Source organism: Populus trichocarpa, chromosome 9 (assembly GCF_000002775.5).
Source record: "Populus trichocarpa isolate Nisqually-1 chromosome 9, P.trichocarpa_v4.1, whole genome shotgun sequence".
NCBI classification, from domain to species: domain Eukaryota; kingdom Viridiplantae; phylum Streptophyta; class Magnoliopsida; order Malpighiales; family Salicaceae; genus Populus; species Populus trichocarpa.
In genome coordinates this window covers 11,958,842-11,979,391 of record NC_037293.2, presented here as the reverse complement: position 1 = coordinate 11,979,391, position 20,550 = coordinate 11,958,842, and the positions used below count along the sequence as shown (strand labels likewise).

General features: G+C 32.2%; 1 protein-coding gene and 1 long non-coding RNA gene across 2 annotated transcripts; one reads left to right on the top strand and one right to left on the bottom strand.

The window, feature by feature from the left end:
• Window positions 1-2,552: 2,552 nt before the first annotated feature.
• On the top strand, window positions 2,553-16,543 carry LOC18102197 (zeaxanthin 7,8(7',8')-cleavage dioxygenase, chromoplastic). The gene is made up of 2 exons (XM_006379268.3): window positions 2,553-2,739; window positions 14,738-16,543. Exons 1-2 carry the CDS (start codon window positions 2,640-2,642, stop codon window positions 16,423-16,425), a joined length of 1,788 nt encoding a protein of 595 aa, XP_006379330.3. The 5' UTR covers window positions 2,553-2,639; the 3' UTR covers window positions 16,426-16,543.
• Window positions 7,659-9,645, bottom strand: LOC18102199 (uncharacterized). Its single transcript, XR_002983751.2, has 2 exons — window positions 8,796-9,645; window positions 7,659-8,664 (listed from the first exon to the last, which is right to left on the bottom strand). It is a non-coding gene; the product is annotated as an uncharacterized LOC18102199 (long non-coding RNA).
• Window positions 16,544-20,550: the final 4,007 nt, after the last annotated feature.

Genomic DNA, 20,550 nt, shown 5'->3' with positions numbered 1-20,550 from the left:
TTTCCCTTTTTTTTTTTTTTCAATCCAAGCCAGTATAAACGACAGGATTCTATAACAGTGATTGGTTTGGTTGTATTATAGAGCTTAGATAATCAATATACAGTTGGTAGAGAGTGGTGTTTTGTATGCTTTTATTACAGTAGAAAAGATCGGTCACCCACCCCCTCCTCTTTTCTCCTCCTCTCACGGCTTATCCTCTCTTTTTTTCTACTATAGCAAATCAAACTTTTCCAAAAAAGGCAATCCCAAAAAGATTCTAAAATCGACAGCAAGATAATTCACAAAAAATATTTTTAAAAAAAATTAAAATTACGGGCATGGTAAGATCCTTGTAGATGATCTATCATTTCTCAAGTACTTCTTGGCAAATGGATCATCATATATCTTGTTCGGCAGTACTCAGCCCTAAAACCACAAGAGAGAGGAGGGAACACATCTTGAATTCATATTTTTTAGAGAATTATTTTATTTTGAAGGGGATGTTATTTTTAGAGAAATAATTAGAGAACTAATAAGGCTATTAGTTAATTAACTATTGTTTTATGTTTACCTGCTGGCAACACCAAAAAAATTGGTTAAGAAAAAAAAATTTCGGGTTAACTCGTCAAACTAGATTAACCCGTCAAACCTGAGATCCGTGTTATGAAAGTCTGATAACTAAATAAAAAAATTTAACATTAATAAACTAAATTAAATAAAAAAATTCATTAAAAAAAACACACAAACAAAAAAGCAAACAAGACAAACCTATAAAGACATAAAAAATAAAAAAGATAATTCAACATGTCACTGTAAATTAGACACTGATACTTTTTAGTATATGTTATATTATAATATATTATAATTATAATATATTAAAAATAATTATAATATAATAATATAATATATTAATAATGGGAAAAGTCTAAAAGTCGTGGCCCACACCTTTTAGAGTATTGTTAAATATAGTAATAGAGTAGTGTGTGCATTTTTCAAATTTCAGAATAGAGGATGGAAGAATCCCCATGTGGTCCACAAAAATGTGAAACGTGTTGAACGCTGTGCTCTATTCCTGGTTTATGAAAAAAATCAAGTGTGGGGCCCTAACCTCATCACATCTCTCGCCTGAATATGCGAGGCTGTGAAGGAAAGAAGCCCCACCGTCATAGAAGAGAAGAGATATATGTCTTCCATTAGCCTTGTTTGTTTCCTGAAAAACAAATTTCTGGAAACTATTTTTTTTATTTTTCTACGTTTGGTAAGCATAGGAAAAGTTAATTAAAGAAAATTGAATTCAAGTTAAAAAAAATATTAACCTTCATAGCATGAAAGTGTTAAAACACTTTCCTTTCTAATTAATCAAAACAAAAACACAACACAAAAACACAACATCGTCTGACATGATCATTCACTGAATTTAGCACTCGTAAAAAATCAAGAGCCTTGTCAAGATAAAAACAGTAATTTCATGTTCATCAAATTGAAATTAAAATAAGTACACACAAATAAATATTGTAGCCCGTCATTTAACCAAATATACAAATTGAAGTTGGCTTTCTTCATATGAAAAAAATATATTTTAAGCTTTTAAAATTAAAAAAATATATATTAATAAGTTGTACTTCAGAAATATTTCACAAGATTATATCTCTATAATATGATATGACATATATAGTTATATTTTATAAAATAAGCTATATATAAATATAGGATATAATTAAAAAAATTCATCATTATACTTTTTAGATTTTATTCTTTTATTGTAAGTGATTAAATATTTATATTAAATATTATATATATATATATATATATATATTAGATAAACTTGAAAAAAATAATTTATTAATAAATTATTTTTCAGTTCATATATTTTCCATAACATAACCAAATACTGGAAAGTGTTTTCCAGTTCATTTTTCATGACACTACCAAACATCGAAAAATAATTCACTTTCCAGGAATTCACTTTCCAAGGAAACCACTTTCCAAAAAGAAACAACTTTCCAGCAAACAAATGGATAAAATTGAAATATCATTCCATCTCAAAAATTTAGTAAGATATTAAAATATAATTTATATTAATTTTTTTTAAAAAAATTAAGCTTAAAATTTACACTCTATTTTATTTTTTATTAATTTGATATTTTATTGGTTATTTGATTAAGTCTAATTTATCTACGAGGAATGAACAAGGTCAAAATGTTTAGAGGAATTACTAAATAAAGTAACCGTTTCTTCTACTTATATATAAAAAGACATAACATATATGAAAATATAAGTTTTTATTGTTGAAATAATATAATTTTTTTCTCTTTTTAAACTCTTTGTACTAACTTAAAAAGATTTACAAGGATTTTTATACCATGAAATATTTATTTGGTTTTAGTAATTAAAATTGCACTGAAGCATTAATTTCATCCAGGGACAAGAATAAATTTTCACGTCACAAAGTAAATTTCCTTTAAATTCTACATATTTTAATATCTAAAGCTTATAAAATTTAAAATATAATTTATATTATTTTTTAATATATATATATATATATATATATATATATATGAAGCTAACATTATGCTATTATTTGAATCATGAGCTGTCCCGTTAATATTTCTCTCTCAAAGACAATCTAGATCTAGATCAGTTTCTTTGATTAACACACCATGTACTCCACCATGAATTCCTTCTCCAACAGCATGCACACGCACCCAAAACCCATACAAAAAACTAGTTACACTACTTTTCGTGGCATCCCCCACTTAGGTGCTCGACTGCCTTCTCGTAGACAAGAAACTTGGGTACCTGTACTAATTTCTTCGCAAGAAAAAACTACAATCCAGGAAGATCATGCAGACAGTACCGGATCATCGCTTGGAAAGATAGCATTATCAAATTCACTATTTCTGTCCTCTCACATTTCAAGATTCCAAAATTGCCTCAGCACCACCATATCCAAATTCATCGACCACCGGCCTCCTCTTCATCCTTCGGTCGATCCATATCAAGTGTTCACGGGGAATTTCGCTCCAGTGGATGAACTTGAGCCCACTAACTGCAGTACTGTAGTGGAGGGTGAGCTCCCTAGCTGTCTAAATGGTGTGTATATTAGAAATGGTTCAAACCCACAACACATGCCTAGTGGTCCTCTCCATTTCTTCGAAGGAGATGGCATGCTTCATTCCTTGAAATTATCCGGAGGCCAAGCAACCCATTGTAGTCGCTATGTCAAGACTTACAAATACATGCTTGAGAAAGAAGCAGGTTTTCCCATCTTTCCAAATATATTATCTGGCTTCTACAGCCTTCCTGACGTCCTTGCTTATGTCATGGTTGCTGGAAGGGTTCTGTGTGGCCAAATCAATCTCATGAGAGGATTTGGTATGGCCAACACGAGTCTTGCTTTCTTTTCAAATAAGCTCCTTGCTCTTTGCGAGTCTGATCTACCATATGTCATTGGCATGACACAAGAAGGCGACATCGAGACACTAGGCAGATGGGATTTTGATAGAAAGCTGTTTGCAAGCATGACTGCTCACCCCAAGGTTGACAAGGATACAAGGGAGACTTTTGCTTTCCAGTGCAACCCATCATTTTTTCCTTATGTCACTTATTTTTACTTCAATGAAGATGGTGTCAAGCAAAGAGATGTTCCCCTTTTGTCTATAAATCAGCCTACTCCTATTCATGATTTTGCAATAACCAAACGATTTGCAATTTTCCCAGAGACGCAGTTGGTGGTTGAACCAACAAATGTCATGCTAGGAAGAGGCATGCCTGTGGTTTTTGAGCAAAAGAAAGTGCCAAGAATTGGGATCTTACCAAGATACGCTGAGAGTGACTCAAACACAAGGTGGTTTCCAGTCCCAGGGTTTAATGCCATGCATGTCACCAATGCTTGGGAAAATGGGGATGATGAGGTAGTCTTGGTGGCACCAAATGTGTTAAACATTGAAAATGTTTTTCACGAAATAGAGAAGGTCCATTACTCATTGGAAAAATTGACTATCAACACGAGAACAGGGAAAGTTTCAAGAAAGATCTTGTCCAAAAGAAGTTTGGAGTTGGGATCTATCAATCCTTCCTATATTGGGAAGAAAAATCGCTATGCTTATTTGGGAATTGCTGAAAAGGTACCAAAGATGTCAGGTTTAGCCAAGATTGATTTGGAAAAAGAATGCGAAGTCTCGAGGAGGCTTTATGGGTCAGGTTGTTTTGGAGGGGAGCCGTTGTTTGTTCCTAGAAAAGGAAATGCTGTGAAATCTGATGAAGACGAAGATGATGGATTTGTGGTGAGTTACGTGCATGATGAGAACTCCGGTCAATCAAATTTTACTGTTATGGATGCCAAGTCTCCAAATCTTGACATTGTTGCAAAAGTTAAACTTCCTAGACGTGTTCCATATGGTTTCCATAGCCTATTTGTATGTCAAAATAGCTTGTAAAATAACTGGTAATTACGTCTGAGGCTGTTTGGTATTTTGATAGCTGTTATGGTTGTGATTGTGATTTGAAAAAAATTGTTTTATAAAAAGTATTTTTGATTGAGGTTGATTTGATATTTATGTATGTTTGGTTAAAACTGTAGTTGAAATTGAGGTTGAACAAAAAGTAGTTTAATATGTTTGGTTAATAATACTTTTGAAATTGAGGTTATAAAATAATTTTAAAAAATATATATTGATATTGATGATTTTTAATTTAAATATTATAAATTTAACTATTATTATTACATCATGAAATAAATGATACTTTATATAAAATACTTTTTATTGGTCCATTAAATTATCTACATTTCCATCACGTATGAAATACATCCGACAAGGACTATAATTTTTTTTGTTTCTTAAGCACGCAACAACAATTAAAAAATAAAAAATACTTTTTATTTTTTATTTTACTAGGTCGGACCCGGTTCAATGCATTTTGAGCTTTGGACAGGACCCAGTCCGACCGGAACAGCATACTACACTGTTCATCTTGCGCAATGTTCATAGAATGAATTAATTAGCGTGAACAGTGTAGCATGCTACACTGTTCATGCTAATTAACAGTGTAGCAACGAGAGGCAGGAACGCAAGAAGCATGAGAAAGGTAGGAACGCAACGAGAAGCATGAAATTTCAGCTTCAACAAAACAGCTTTTTCAACGCAGATAATGGTAGGGCCCACATATAAAAATCACGGCTGATTTTATAACCAAACAATTCAATGCAACTGTTACACACTAAACACAGCCACAAACGCTTAGCCAAACGGGCTCTAATCTCGGACTTATCATGTTTTTTCAAATTTTGGAGCCATCACTTAAAGAAAAGTTAATAAATTTCTTTAAATATATTAGATACATTTTAAAGGATACACCTTAAAAAAAATTAAAAAAAATAAATTAGTGTAAGGGCAATGTAAAGGCTAAAAGATCGTTCTTGAATTTTAGAAACAAATTTTTAATTACTGTAATTATTTTTCTAGTTGTTCTGGAAAACTTATAATGTTTTGAATTCAACTAGGTAAATTAGTTGAATTATCTAATTCATGACTTGAGTTTTGAATCAAATTATAAATTGAGTTATAACAATGGTGAAGATTCTTTACCCTAACCTGTTAAGAAAAAACAAAACAAAAACATTTTGAATATAGTGCTATACATTTAGCCCATAAAATTATTTTTTGCCAATCATATATATATATATATATATTCAGTTTATTTATGAATATAAAGAGTTTAAATAAATTTTTTTTCTTTCTCCTAAACAATTTATTTTCAAAAGGAAAGAAAACACTTGGTTTTCAAGACAAAAAAACTATCATGTTTTTATTTAATGTTATGGCAGGTAATTGTGGCGAAACATCAAGAATAAATTTTGATTCTAAAAATCATATAAATATAGGGTTTAAAAGAAAGATGTTTCTGCAATCACTGCAAGTTGATAACATGTAGTTGTTAATTATATATCTTTTATCTTTAATTAAGACTTTATTGTTTTTTAGTTGATATAAATAAATGAAATCAACCAATTTTATAAAAATTTAAAGCATGCAGGTTCAAATTTGATTTGCTGGAGGAGAAGACAACCTCCTAGTTTGCTTCCAATGAACAAACTATATATGCCATGAAAAACACCAAATAATCAAAAACTATATATCCTCCTTCTCTCCTTTAAGGTTGTGTCTTGTCCGAATCTACAAATTGAAGTGTATGCCGCTGCTAAGGATGCTTGAGCATGCTTTTTATCCACGAGCAACGAAACACAATAAGAAATAGAAATTAGATCTTACAGGGCAATTACTAAGACTCATAACCATAGTTTTGAAACCCGGCCCGGCCCGGCGGGTCGACCCGGGACCCGGCCGGAACCGGGCCGGGTTGATGAAAAAACAGGGGAAGGAAAAACCCGGCGGGTCGACCCGGCTGACCCGGCAAGACCCGGTGACAAACCCGTTGACTTTTGTTTTTTTTTTACTAAAACGACGACGTTTTGATTTTTTTTTTAAAAGAATTGATCCAGCCGACCCGGTCAAACCCGGTGACCCGGCCAAAACCCGGAACCCGAGTCTTAGACCGGGCCGGCCACCAGACCGGGTCTTAAAACTTTGCTCATAACCCACTTGTGTTGATATTTTAGCATCAGTAGGGGAGAGAGAGAACGAGACCGCTAGGTTGAGAGAAGGGATGAATAGTGTTAATTAGGATTATCAAACAAATCACCTCCAACATCCACTAATTAAAGCCTCCTGTTACAACACCGACGACCCAATTGCATCACCAATCTGATTCATCTTAACCGGATGAATAGTGTTAAAGGGATTGTTAGTGGAAATACCAAAGCCGAAACATTATTTACACACGCGTATGATCATAAATGATGGAGGATAGCTCAAACCATTAAGAGATTGGACTTTAATTTATGTTTTAGTTTAATTTATATGAATTTTTAGTTGAGGTTTATTAATTAGGATTTATTTGTTGGATTTGATTTAATTATTGTTAAGTATTTTATTTAGTGGAACATAAATTCAATCACTTGTTTTGGTTAGAGTTTTAGTTTTAGTATTTATATTCTATTTTTTAAAATATTAAAAATTTTTGATGATTAATTAAAAATATTATAAATTTTACATATTTCTAATTCCTATTATTCTCCCTCTATGATTTTAATTCTTAGCTTCTTTTCTACATCTTCTGTTTTTTCCCGTTTTAATTTTTTTATTATTATTCCGCATGATTTGGCACCCAAGTTTCCTGCCTGGGAGAAGGCACGAGAGCAACTAAAAAGGGGTTGGCAAGAAAATCTTGACAAGTTGCGTGCGAGTGTATATGCTGCTTGAGAAGGCGTTACTATAATTCATGGTATGGTAATTAAAATGAACTGACTGCTCTTGAGAGAATTAATGGAACTGGTACACTACAAATTAGGGAAGACTTGCTTGATTCAGACAAGAGATTGTTTTGGCTTATAGAGAGAGATTAGGACATCAGCATCTGCCGGCTATAAAAGATAAATTGATTTACTCATCTTCTAGTTTCCTATAATTTTCAGGAGCAACCAAATTCTTCAGATGTGAAAGGAAAGAATTTGAACATTTCAATGCATGATTACAGACTATAATAGATAGTTCGCCAGCGCTGATTTTTTTTGTTGCTATATAGAGCCTTTTAATAAAGTAAATATGCAAAGAGTCAACTTAAATTAAATATGCAAGGTAATGTAATTCCAGTAGCTTACTGCAACATCATAAAACATATATAGTTTAAACTGAGAATTGATAGACAAAAAGGCTGAATGGAATGTAGAGTAACAAAGGACATCTAATTTCAAAAGCAGTTTCTATAAACAGATGTAATCCAACAGCAGTCAAAAAGTTGCAGCAACGTAAGATGGTAAGTAGCAAAATGTTCCTGGCGCACATCGTTGTTTTCTGGAAGCTCCACTGCATCTGCAAGAATATTCAAGTTATCAATGTACATTGATTATTGGGGGAGCACATCAATGAAGTGTTTGTGTGAGGAAGAGTTTGAAAATGTGGACTGAATCTTTTTTATAAAAAAGGAAAAAAGAAAAGAAAAATGAAGAAGCAGTGGTTAAAAATAGCGATGTTGATGTAAAGTATGAATAAAATTATGGTAGAACAAAGCTATGAAATGGATGAGTTGTTGAGGCATCAATCAAAGAACTTGCAAAGCAAAAAATAGCGATGTAATGGTAGAGAGTTTGGAGTGGTTCTTTGCAATGTGAACAATCTAAATTAGTTTCTCAAACCTTACAGAGTTTCAGCTGGTTCTTTGCAATTTCGATCTAAAATATTGACTTGAACCTTATAGAGATTCGAGCCTCGACAATGTGGATGATTCAGTTTTTCTCGATGAGGAGCCACGACTCAGGCTATAAGCTGATAGCAGTATATTTTCTCTCAACACGAGAATTCTAAATCTCGGCCAAAGGGGCATCGCATTTAATGCGAAATAATCATTGCATGACATTTTTTCTAATCCAACATCCACAATCTACGAAAATCAAACGCAAACTGAGCTAAAACAAACGAGGCCGATCTGGTAAACAAAGGCTTATCTGGATTCAAAGCCGCTGCAACAGGAGCCATTGCATAGAAAACCCATTCTCCCAAACGCCAAGAGCTAAGCCAGAGGAAAAGCGGAGAATGCAACCTCAATTTTCTGACCCAAATTTGACAACTGCCCAAAACCAAAATCAACCTGAGCCAGATGAAAGCCAGCCAGAGGCAAAACACAGCAAACCAAACCAGAGCAAAAGAAAACCCACAATCCCCAAAACCCAAAAGAAAAGCAAAAGAAAGAGTGCAAACCAGCTCGACCCAAGCGCAGCAACAGCTGGTAGAGCAGTCGAAGCCAAGAGAAGGCAATGGCATCCCCAGCTGAAAGCCCCCAAACCCAAACCATATTACTGGAGCTAAAACAAAATGACCCATCAGCTTGCAGCTTGGGAGATGGAAAGGCATGAAGAAATCCCCAGCCGAAAGCCCCCAAACAATATTACTGGAGGCAAAAAAAAGTTACCCCTCAGCTTGAGAGATGGAAAGGCGCAAAGAAAAACCCGTGCATACCACTTCGATTTCAACAAATTCATGTGGCTTTTCCAGCTCACATACCGAAAGTACTGCTTTACCATTGTGTACAATAAAAAAGGAAAAATAAGATAAAAAAAAAGAAGAAGCTAGAGATTGTTAAAAGAAAGAGACTGTGAAAACTAGTGTTTTGTCTGCAAGGATAGAGAGCCAACTCCATGTGACTTTTGAGTAGTACTTTCAGTTCAATCTAACTGTTCGAAGTAACTGTTTTCTTGGTCTTTAAGTATTGATAGCTAAGATAGTTTGCATGCCTGGAGATTGTTGATAGCTAAGATAGTTTTTATGTCTTGCCGAGTTCATGTTCGGGTGAGACTAATCTTGCCTCGTGATTGTTATTCACTATAAAATATCAGAATTGCAGTAACATATGCTTTTGATTTTTATGTACATCATTAGATTTTGACCTTGGATAAAGAAGATCTGTCGCTGCCTTTTCAAGAATATAGAGTTTTTTGGGATTTTTTCTTGGAACTTCAGATTCACTAATTCTCAGTGGGCAAACAAAAAGAAGCAAGAAAGCAAAAAATATTGCATGCACAACTCTCATCCAACTCGAGACAAAAGAAACTATTTCGTTCCTTTATCATAACCTTCTAACACTTGAGATAAAAAAAAAAAAAAAAAGGCAAATCTGTAAGCATGTTGAATTCAGGAAATAAAAAAATGTAGAGAAACATGTAAAAGAAGACTCTTTTACCTTTGATTCTCCATGCCCACCCCTTTTTCTTCCTCTATATCTCCTCTCACATCCATTATACAATATGCCAAAGAACATTAGTGTTTTGTCTTTTTACTATTCATTAAAATACAAGTTATCATAAATTAAAATAGTGTAATGACGTGGTTATTTTTTTTTTAAAAAATAAAACTTGTTAGTCACGCAGTTTGCAGTTAGGTCATCTTTTTTATATCATACATATGACATTGAAATAATGATAATGATGGGGAACACAATAATCCTCAAGTTTTTTGGGCTATGTAGATACTAATTACCCCTTCACCACACAAAATTTTAGTTTTTGAGTTGGAGGTTTCTTTTGTCTTTCAAGAAAAATAAACAGTGAAAATATATCCATATCCTAGAGGAAGGGAAAATATATGATGGTGTTGAGGAGCTTCACCATCTTTTTATTTTATAAATACATCATTTTATTTTTATTATAAATATTTTTATTTTTATTGTTATTATTAGGAGGCACCAGACCCCAAAAAATTGGATCTGACAGGTGAGCCACACCCAAGTAACTTGGGTCTTACAAGAGCGTCCATCTAAGTTACCTGGGTCTGGAAGGTAATGTCAAACTCAAGGAACTTGGATCTTATTATCATTATTATTATTAAAAATATTATTACTATTAAAGAAAAACCGTAGATTTGATTTGAATGATAAAATTAAAAACTATAAGAACTTGAGTCAGACATGTTTAATATTATTATTATTATTATTATTATTATTATTAAATTTGAAAAAAAAAATTGTTACTATTGAAGAAAAACCATAAATTTAATTTGAAGAGATTAAAAACTATAAGAACTAGGATCAGACAAATTTAATATTAATATTAATATTATAGATATTATTATTATTATTATTAGGGGAGTCAGACCCAAGAAACTTAGGTCTTGTATTGCCACCAGATCTAATTCGATTGAGTCTATCATAACTGTCAGATTCAAGAGATTTAAAACATTATCTATACTTTTAATATATATATATATATATATATATATATATATATATATATATATATATATATTTTTTAAAAAAATATATTAACTATTACAAAGCGCGAGCCAATATACTAATAATAACTAAAATATCTCATCCCCACATCATATTGAGTAAAAAAAAACAATGAAGGGCAAGAAAAGAGAAATTAAAAGAGAACCTGAGCAACCAAACCTTCATAAAAATAAACCAAACGTGAAAAATAAAAATTAAATGAAGAACGTGAATCACAACATAGGCATACCTGTCCCTCTCTTCGTTTCATAAAAATATAGTGACCTCGTCACAGTCGAAGCCAAACCCATCGATTCCCAGCCCAATTTTCCAAAAATTCCAGCGGCCCTGAATGTGTGTGGATGTGAAGGAAAGAAGCCCCACCTTTATACAAGAGAAGACAAAATGTGAATCCATATTGGATTCCCCTTAGCTCGCACAAGGATTTGACGAGGCATTTTGGTTGCTTAGATAAGATCTCGCATGAACGGATACGTCTATTTTCGTATATTATGCATTAAGAATTGATATAAAGTTGATCTTACTTTAGTAAGATATTATTAGGATATGATTTATATTAATTTTAAAAAATTTCAAGCTTGTGCTTTATTGTTATTAATTTAATATTCTAATATCAAAAACTTATAAGATTTATATTATTTTTTAAGAGGTACTAATCTAGATGTATGAAGTAAAAATTATGCTATTATTTGAATCATGCGCTAGCTGTTCCGTTAATATTTCTCTCAAAGACATTCGAGATATCCAGTTTCTTTGATTAACACACCATGTACTGCACCATTAATTCCTTCTCCAACAACATCCCCACGCACCCAAAACCCATACAAAAAACTTGGTACACTACTTTTCCAGGCATCCCCCAGTTAGGTGCTCGACTGCCTTCTCGTAGACAAGAAACTTGGGTGCCTGTCCTAATTTCTTCGCAAGAAAAAACTACAGTCCAGGGAGATAATGCAGACACCGGATCATGGCTTGGAAAGATAGCATTATCAAATTCACTATTTCTGTCCTCTCACATTTCAAGATTCCAAAATTGCCTGAGAACCACCATATCCAAATTCATCGACCACCGGCCTCCTCTTCATCTTTCGGTCGATCCATGTCAAGTGTTCACGGGGAATTTTGCTCCAGTGGATGAACTTGAGCCCACTAACTGCACTGTAGTGGAGGGTGAGCTCCCTGGCTGTCTAAATGGTGTGTATATTAGAAATGGTTCAAACCCACAACACATTCCTAATGGTCCTCTTCATTTCTTTGAAGGAGATGGCATGCTTCATTCCTTGAAATTATCCGGTGGCCAAGCAACCCATTGCAGTCGCTATGTCAAGACTTACAAATACATGCTTGAGAAAGAAGCAGGTTTTCCCATCTTTCCAAATATATTATCTGGCTTTTATAGCCTTCCTGACGTCCTTGCTTATGTCATGGTTGCAGGAAGGGTTCTGTGTGGCCAAATCAATCTCATGAGGAAGAGGCATGCCTGCCTGTGGTTTGTGAGCAAAAAAAAAAAAATTAGAAAAAAATTAATTAAAAATATATATATAAAAAAACAAACAAAAGGCATCAGTCTTTTTATTATAGACTATACTATACAGTCCATAGTCAAAAACATAAAAATAACAAAAAAAAAATCTCTAATTAGCCCAATCTAAGATAACTAAATAGAAAAAAAAACATCAACTGATAACTAAATAGAAAAAAATTTCATATCAATGAACTAAATTAAATAAAAAAATATTAATTCAAAATAAAAAATAACAGAAAAAAAAACTTATAAGAAGAAAAAAAATCTAAATTAACTAGGTTAACCCGTTAAACCAAGTTAACCCGTCAAGTCCGGGATACGTGTCATGAAAGTCTGATAATTAAATAAAAAAAATTTAACATTTACAAACTAAACTAAACGAAAAAAATTAATTAAAAAGAAGAAAAAAATTCGGGTTAACTTGTCAAACCAGGTTAACCCGTCAACCTGAGATCCGTGTCATGAAAGTCTGATAACTAAATAAAAAAATTTAACATTATCAAACTAAATTAAATAAAAAAAAATTCATTGAAAGAAAAAAAACACAAACAAAAAAGCAAACAAAAAAACCTATAAAGGTATAAAAAATGAAAAAGAAAAAGATAATTCAACGTTTCACTGTGAACTGATATTTTTTAATAATATATGTTATATTATAATATATTAAAAATAATTATAATATAATAATATATTAATAATGGGGAAAGTCTAAAAGGCGTGGCCCACACCTTTTAGAGTATTGTTAAATATAGGAATAGAGTAGGGTGTGCATTTTTCAAATTTCAGAATAGAGGATGGAAGAATCCCCCCGTGGTCCACAAAAATGTGAAACGTGTTCAACGCTGTGCTCTATTCCTGGTTTATGAAAAAAATCAAGTGTGGGGCCCTAACCCCATCACTTCCATTAACCTTGTTTGTTTTCAGAAAAACAAATTTCTTAAAATTATTTTTTTTATTGTTCTATATTCAATAAACATAAAAAAAGTTAATCAAAGAAAAGTAAATTCTAGTAAAAAAAAATTAGCCTTCATAGCATGAAAGTGTTAAAACACTTTCCTTTCTTAACCAAAACAAAAACATAACATCGTCTCACATGGTCATTCACTGAATTTAGCATTAATAAAAAATCAAGAATCTTTTCAAGATAAAAACAGTAATTTCATGTTTATCAAATTGGAATTAAGATACATACACACAAATAAATATTGCGTCATTTAACCAAATATACAAATTGAAGTTGGCTTTCTTCATATGGAAAAAAAAAATTTAAGCTTTTAAAATTAAAAAAAATATATTAATAAGTTGTACTTCAGAAATATTTCACAAGATTATATCTCTATAATATAATATGACATTTATAGTTATATTTTATAAAATAAGCTATATATAAATATAGGATATAATTAAAAAAAATTCATCATTATATTTTTTAGATTTCATTCTTTTATTGTAAGTGATTAAATATTTATATTATATATTATATATATATTAGATAAACTTGAAAAAAAATAATTCATTAATAAATTATTTTTCAGTTCATTTTCCATAACATAACCAAACACTGGAAAGTGTTTTCCAGTTTATTTTTCATGACACTACCAAACATCAAAAAATAATTCACTTTTCAGGAATTCACTTTCCAGAAGGAAACAATTTTCCAGCAAACAAACGGATAGAATTGAAATATCATTCCATCTCAATAATTTAGTAAGATATTAAAATATAATTTATATTAATTTTTTTAAAAAAATTAAGCTTAAAATTTACACTTTATTTTATTTTTTATTAATTTGATATTTTATTGGTTATTTGGTTAAGTCTAATTTATCTACGAGAAATGAAAAAGGTCAAAATATTTAGAGGAATTACTAAATAAAGTAATCGTTTCTTCCACTTATATATAAAAACATATATGAAATATAAGTTTTTATTGCTGAAATAATATAATTTTTTTCTCTTCTTAAACTCTTTGTATTAACTTAAAAAGATTTACAAGGATTTTTATACCATGAAATATTTATATGGTTTTAGTAATTAAAATTGCACTGAAGCATTAATTTCATCCAGGGACAAGAATAAATTTTCACGTCACAAAGTAAATTTCCTTTAAATTCTACATATTTTAATATCTAAAGCTTATAAAATTTAAAATATAATTTATATTATTTTTTAATATATATATATATATATGAAGCTAACATTATGCTATTATTTGAATCATGAGCTGTCCCGTTAATATTTCTCTCTCAAAGACAATCTAGATCTAGATCAGTTTCTTCGATTAACACACCATGTACTCCACCATGAATTCCTTCTCCAACAGCATGCACACGCACCCAAAACCCATACAAAAAACTAGTTACACTACTTTTCGTGGCATCCCCCACTTAGGTGCTCGACTGCCTTCTCGTAGACATGAAACTTGGGTGCCTGTACTAATTTCTTCGCAAGAAAAAACTACAATCCAGGAAGATCATGCAGACAGTACCGGATCATCGCTTGGAAAGATAGCATTATCAAATTCACTATTTCTGTCCTCTCACATTTCAAGATTCCAAAATTGCCTCAGCACCACCATATCCAAATTCATCGACCACCGGCCTCCTCTTCATCCTTCGGTCGATCCATATCAAGTGTTCACGGGGAATTTTGCTCCAGTGGATGAACTTGAGCCCACTAACTGCACTGTAGTGGAGGGTGAGCTCCCTAGCTGTCTAAATGGTGTGTATATTAGAAATGGTTCAAACCCACAACACATGCCTAATGGTCCTCTCCATTTCTTCGAAGGAGATGGCATGCTTCATTCCTTGAAATTATCCGGAGGCCAAGCAACCCATTGTAGTCGCTATGTCAAGACTTACAAATACATGCTTGAGAAAGAAGCAGGTTTCCCCATCTTTCCAAATATATTATCTGGCTTCTATAGCCTTCCTGACGTCCTTGCTTATGTCATGGTTGCTGGAAGGGTTCTGTGTGGCCAAATCAATCTCATGAGAGGATTTGGTATGGCCAACACGAGTCTTGCTTTCTTTTCAAATAAGCTCCTTGCTCTTTGCGAGTCTGATCTACCATATGTCATTGGCATGACACAAGAAGGCGACATCGAGACACTAGGCAGATGGGATTTTGATAGAAAGCTGTTTGCAAGCATGACTGCTCACCCCAAGGTTGACAAGGATACAAAGGAGACTTTTGCTTTCCAGTGCAACCCATCATTTTTTCCTTATGTCACTTATTTTTACTTCAATGAAGATGGTGTCAAGCAAAGAGATGTTCCCCTTTTGTCTATAAATCAGCCTACTCCTATTCATGATTTTGCAATAACCAAACGATTTGCAGTTTTCCCAGAGACGCAGTTGGTGGTTGAACCAAGAAATGTCATGCTAGGAAGAGGCATGCCTGTGGTTTGTGAGCAAAAGAAAGTGCCAAGAATTGGGATCTTACCAAGATACGCTGAGAGTGACTCAAACACGAGGTGGTTTCCAGTCCCAGGGTTTAATGCCATGCATGTCACCAATGCTTGGGAAAATGGGGATGATGAGGTAGTCTTGGTGGCACCAAATGTGTTAAGCATTGCAAATGTTTTTCACAAAATAGAGAAGGTCCATTTCTCATTGGAAAAATTGACTATCAACACGAGAACAGGAAAAGTTTCAAGAAAGATCTTGTCCAAAAGAAGTTTGGAGTTGGGATCTATTAATCCTTACTATATTGGGAAGAAAAATCGCTATGCTTATTTGGGAATTGCTGAAAAGGTACCAAAGATGTCAGGTTTAGCCAAGATTGATTTGGAAAAAGAATGCGAGGTCTCGAGGAGGCTTTATGGGCCAGGTTGCTTTGGAGGGGAGCCGTTGTTTGTTCCTAGAAACGCAAATGCTGTGAAATCCGATGAAGACGAAGATGATGGATTTGTGGTGAGTTACGTGCATGATGAGAACTCCGGTCAATCAAATTTTACTGTTATGGATGCCAAGTCTCCAAATCTTGACATTGTTGCGAAAGTTAAACTTCCAAGACGTGTTCCATATGGTTTCCATAGCCTCTTTGTAAGTCAAGATAGCTTGTCAAATAACTGGTAATTACAAAGAAATATGTATTCGAACAGTGCAATTAGCCGCTAGTTAATATCGGACTCGTAGCCTCTCTTTTTTCCGTTGGAAAAGTAATTTTTAATAAAAACAAAAAATATTAATTTTATATTGTGATTAGTTGGAAACGTTTTTTGCAAGTAGAAAGTCATGATCAAGGGCAATCTAAAAGCTAAAAGATATTTTTCTATTTTTATTGTACAATATTGTTTTGCACATGATTTTAAGTTGACCCAGTCCATCGGCTTTGAATCGCCGGGCCAAGTTTTATAATCATATTCGGGATTCTCTACCAATTAAACCCTTGAAAAGAAAAACGTTCTTGATGTGGTGATATACAATTAGTTTATGAGAAAAATCAATTGTGGCATCTTGAGACTAGCTAGTACATTTAAAATTTAGAAAGTGTCTAAGATAAGATTTTGCATGAATGAATGAATGAATCGGTCCATATTCGTGTAATATATATATATATATATATATATATATATATATATATATATATATATTAAGAATATAATGGTTAGGTAAATGTTTTCGAAAAATTGATGTATGAATTATAAAATTTTGATTGAAAATCAAGTATTTCAACAATTTTTTGCAATTGCTTATACGAGAAAGTATTATGATTCCATTTCAAAAAAATTTATTTTTTATTTTTTTATAAAATTAATATTTTTTTGATATTTTAAATTGTTTTGATTTACTAATATTAAAAATAAATTTTAAAAATTAAAAAATATATATTATTTTAATATATTTTCAAATAAAAATATCAATATTTATTTATATTTATAAGAATTTATTAATAGAAGAGTGCTGTGGAGTGGGTGCAGCTAGGGAATGGTTGCCAAGAAGAATACTATTTGCACGAGAAGAGAAGTTAAAAAATCAAAATATTTAAGGTTTTTATTCTATATGAAAATTAGTCCAAATTTCATTTATAAGGACATTAATAACATCCAATAAACTTTAGTTTCCCGCATCCCTTTAATTATATTATTCTTGTAAGACAATATATATTGTATTAAAATTGGCATTTTTCAAAACCTCGTCTCATAAATTTACCTTTAAAATTAATGAACTATTTTATACATCATTTTTAATTCATAACAAAAGAATGAAACTAAACCGAGTGGTCTCTCTTGTCATAATTAGGCAAAGATAGACTAACACTGCCATGGCATCATTGACAAGCAAATCGAGGATGCATGCACACGCAACATACACAGAATCGCAATAACTTCAGAAAACAAAAGAATGAAACTAAGCCGAGTGGTCTCTGATTTACAATTTTCTTGTAATCTCTTGTCATAATTAGGCAAAGATAGACTAACACTGCCATGGCATCATTGACAAGCTAATCAAGGATGCATGCACATGCAACATACACAGAATCGTAGTAACTTCAGAAAACAAAATATTTTCAGATAAAAGAAAGGAGGAGGGTGCTCTGGAATCGACAGTTAATTCGGAATTAAATAGCTTGTAGCATCACCAAAATATCACATTCAGGGTCCAACACTTCCCGGCAAAAAAAACAGAATAATCCGTGTCAGAAACACACATATCAGCTAGCCCTACCTAGCAACAAAATTCCTACCGAGACAGCATTCTTGAAATTGCAGCCCATAACTCTGCAGATTACACAAAGCAGCAAATGACAAAGTGAAACACATGTTCCTCGTTTGATTTTAATCAGTCCATTGGTTCATGTTTTCTTATGCTGCAATTCCTGGTCGTGGAAGGTCTTGATCGGTATGCTTCATGTTGTTTTTTCCGAGCCAGCTGTTATACAGGTATCATGGATGCCTTGTTCATCAAACCTCCTGGAGTCCTAATGGTGATCTTGATTTTCCTACAACAATACAGATTGTCTTACCAAAAAAGAGTGCTATATATTTCTAGATGAAACAGCAAACAAGCCCACCGAGTTGAAAGATTTTAATTTCCTTGGCTTCCTGAATCTGTCATAGAAAAAACTAGTTTCCATGCCCACATTGATTTGGAAGGATTCCGTAATAGTTCATCCATCCATGTCAAGGAGGTCCTCAATTTCTACGGCGGTAACAAAGAGTGAGGATTTGCTAGACCTGCAATGTTTAGTTTCTTGAAGGGCCTTATAATAGGCAAGATCGAAATATTCCTGTATATCAGAATTTTCCATTCATTTTACTGAATAGCAAAAACCAACAGCTACAACTAAGTTTCAATCCCTTACAAGTCCTTCAGCAGCTCGATCATAAACAAAAATTCACCTAAATATCGAGGGATATTATTAGATCCTACTCTTATATTTTATAAAAGAAAAGAACAGCAACACCTGCAATTAATTCTTTTATTTTCTCTATTTTTTTTATAATAATCCACTTGCAATTGGAGAATTTATTAATAAAAGAGTGCAGTGGAGTGGAGTGTACGGAATGGTTGCCCACAAGCTACATCTAGAAACTGAAAAACATACATGCATACACCCTATACAGAATCACAGTAACTTCAGAAAACAAAATATCTTCAGCAATTGCTGTTGTTACCAAAAACATATCATAACATAAGATTGCATCACAATTGCAAGTTTCAACGTCCAGTAACTTTCATTATCAAAAAATTAATAAATACAAATAGAAATACTAACAAAATATTTTTATCTGTAAATTACAGTGAATTTTACCTAGAGAATTACGATTGGAAAAAAAATAATTAAAACAAAACAAAAAAATACGATGACATGTCATTTATACCAATGGAATTAATTCCGCCAGTAAAATCCGTTGGTAAAGTGTTCACTTCTCCCTGACACTATTCATCATGTCAATTACAAAGAGAATCACCGACAGAACATTCCGTCGGTATTGTCTAGAGAGCACTGGAGTTGTTCACTTCCCAATTGCACTGTTAATTATTGTTCTTTACAGAAGAAATTACCGACGGATTGAAAAGTCGTCGGTGTTATTTGACGGGTTTCTGAAAATTTCAAGTAAATTGAAAATTTAAATTAAATATTATAGACAGAATTATCACCGACGGATTGAAAAGTCATCAGTGATATTTAACGGTTTCTGAAATTTTTTTATTAAATTGAAAATTTAAATTAAATATTATAGACGGAACCACCGACGGATTGGTTAGAAATATTAATATTTAATTATCTGTCAGTAAAACCGTCAGTAAAGTACCTCAATAAATAGAATGCCTCATTTCACAACAGATGGACATGTTCCTCTTCTTCTTTTTCTTCTCCTTCTTCTTCCTCTTATGTAAAAACCATCAACATTTCTTTTTTTCTCTTCTCTCCTCAACTCCTCTTCCCCTCCACTCTCATGTATGTTTTCTTTTTTTTTCTTTTTTCTTCTCTGATTTTTTTTAATATTTAACATATTTTATGAATTTTTTTTTCTCTTCTCAGCTTCACTCGCAACTACATTAAAGTAAGATTTTTCTTTTTTCTTCTTTTTTTGTGTTTTTTTCGTTCTATTTTGTTTTTTTTTTTAATTTTTTCTGTTCTTAATAATTGTATGAATGTTGTTGTAGGATTTTTTTTCATATGAGATCAATGTTGTTGTTTTTTGTTATTTATTTGTTGTAAATTTTGAGTTGATTTTCTTCTTATTTTTTTCCAAGCAACTCAATTCTGAGTGTTATGAAGTTTTAATTTATATTAATTTAATTATTTTCTAGTTTTGTTAAATAGATTTTTTTAAAAAATATATTTTTAAATAATCACCGACGGAATTGCATACGGTATTTTTTTTTGTTATATGACAATTTTCCCGAGGGAAATATCGACAGAATGAAGCTGGAATTTTTTTTTGGCGTGCATTTTCCATTTGTAAAACCATTGGTTTTTTATTTTTATTTTTACCGAAAGAATTAGCGACAGATGATGGAATTACTGACGAACTTTATTCCAATGGACGTATTCCATCAATGAATTAATCGGTAAAATTTTCACCGATGGAATGGTAATCCCACGCCGATGAAAAAATTCCATCAATAAAACTATTAAATATTATAGTGTTTCATTTATTTTTACAGCTTCACCTAATAATTTAAGCTTAGGAGCAAAAACACACGTATTGGCAAGCCAACCTTGCAACAAAATTCCTACCAAGACAG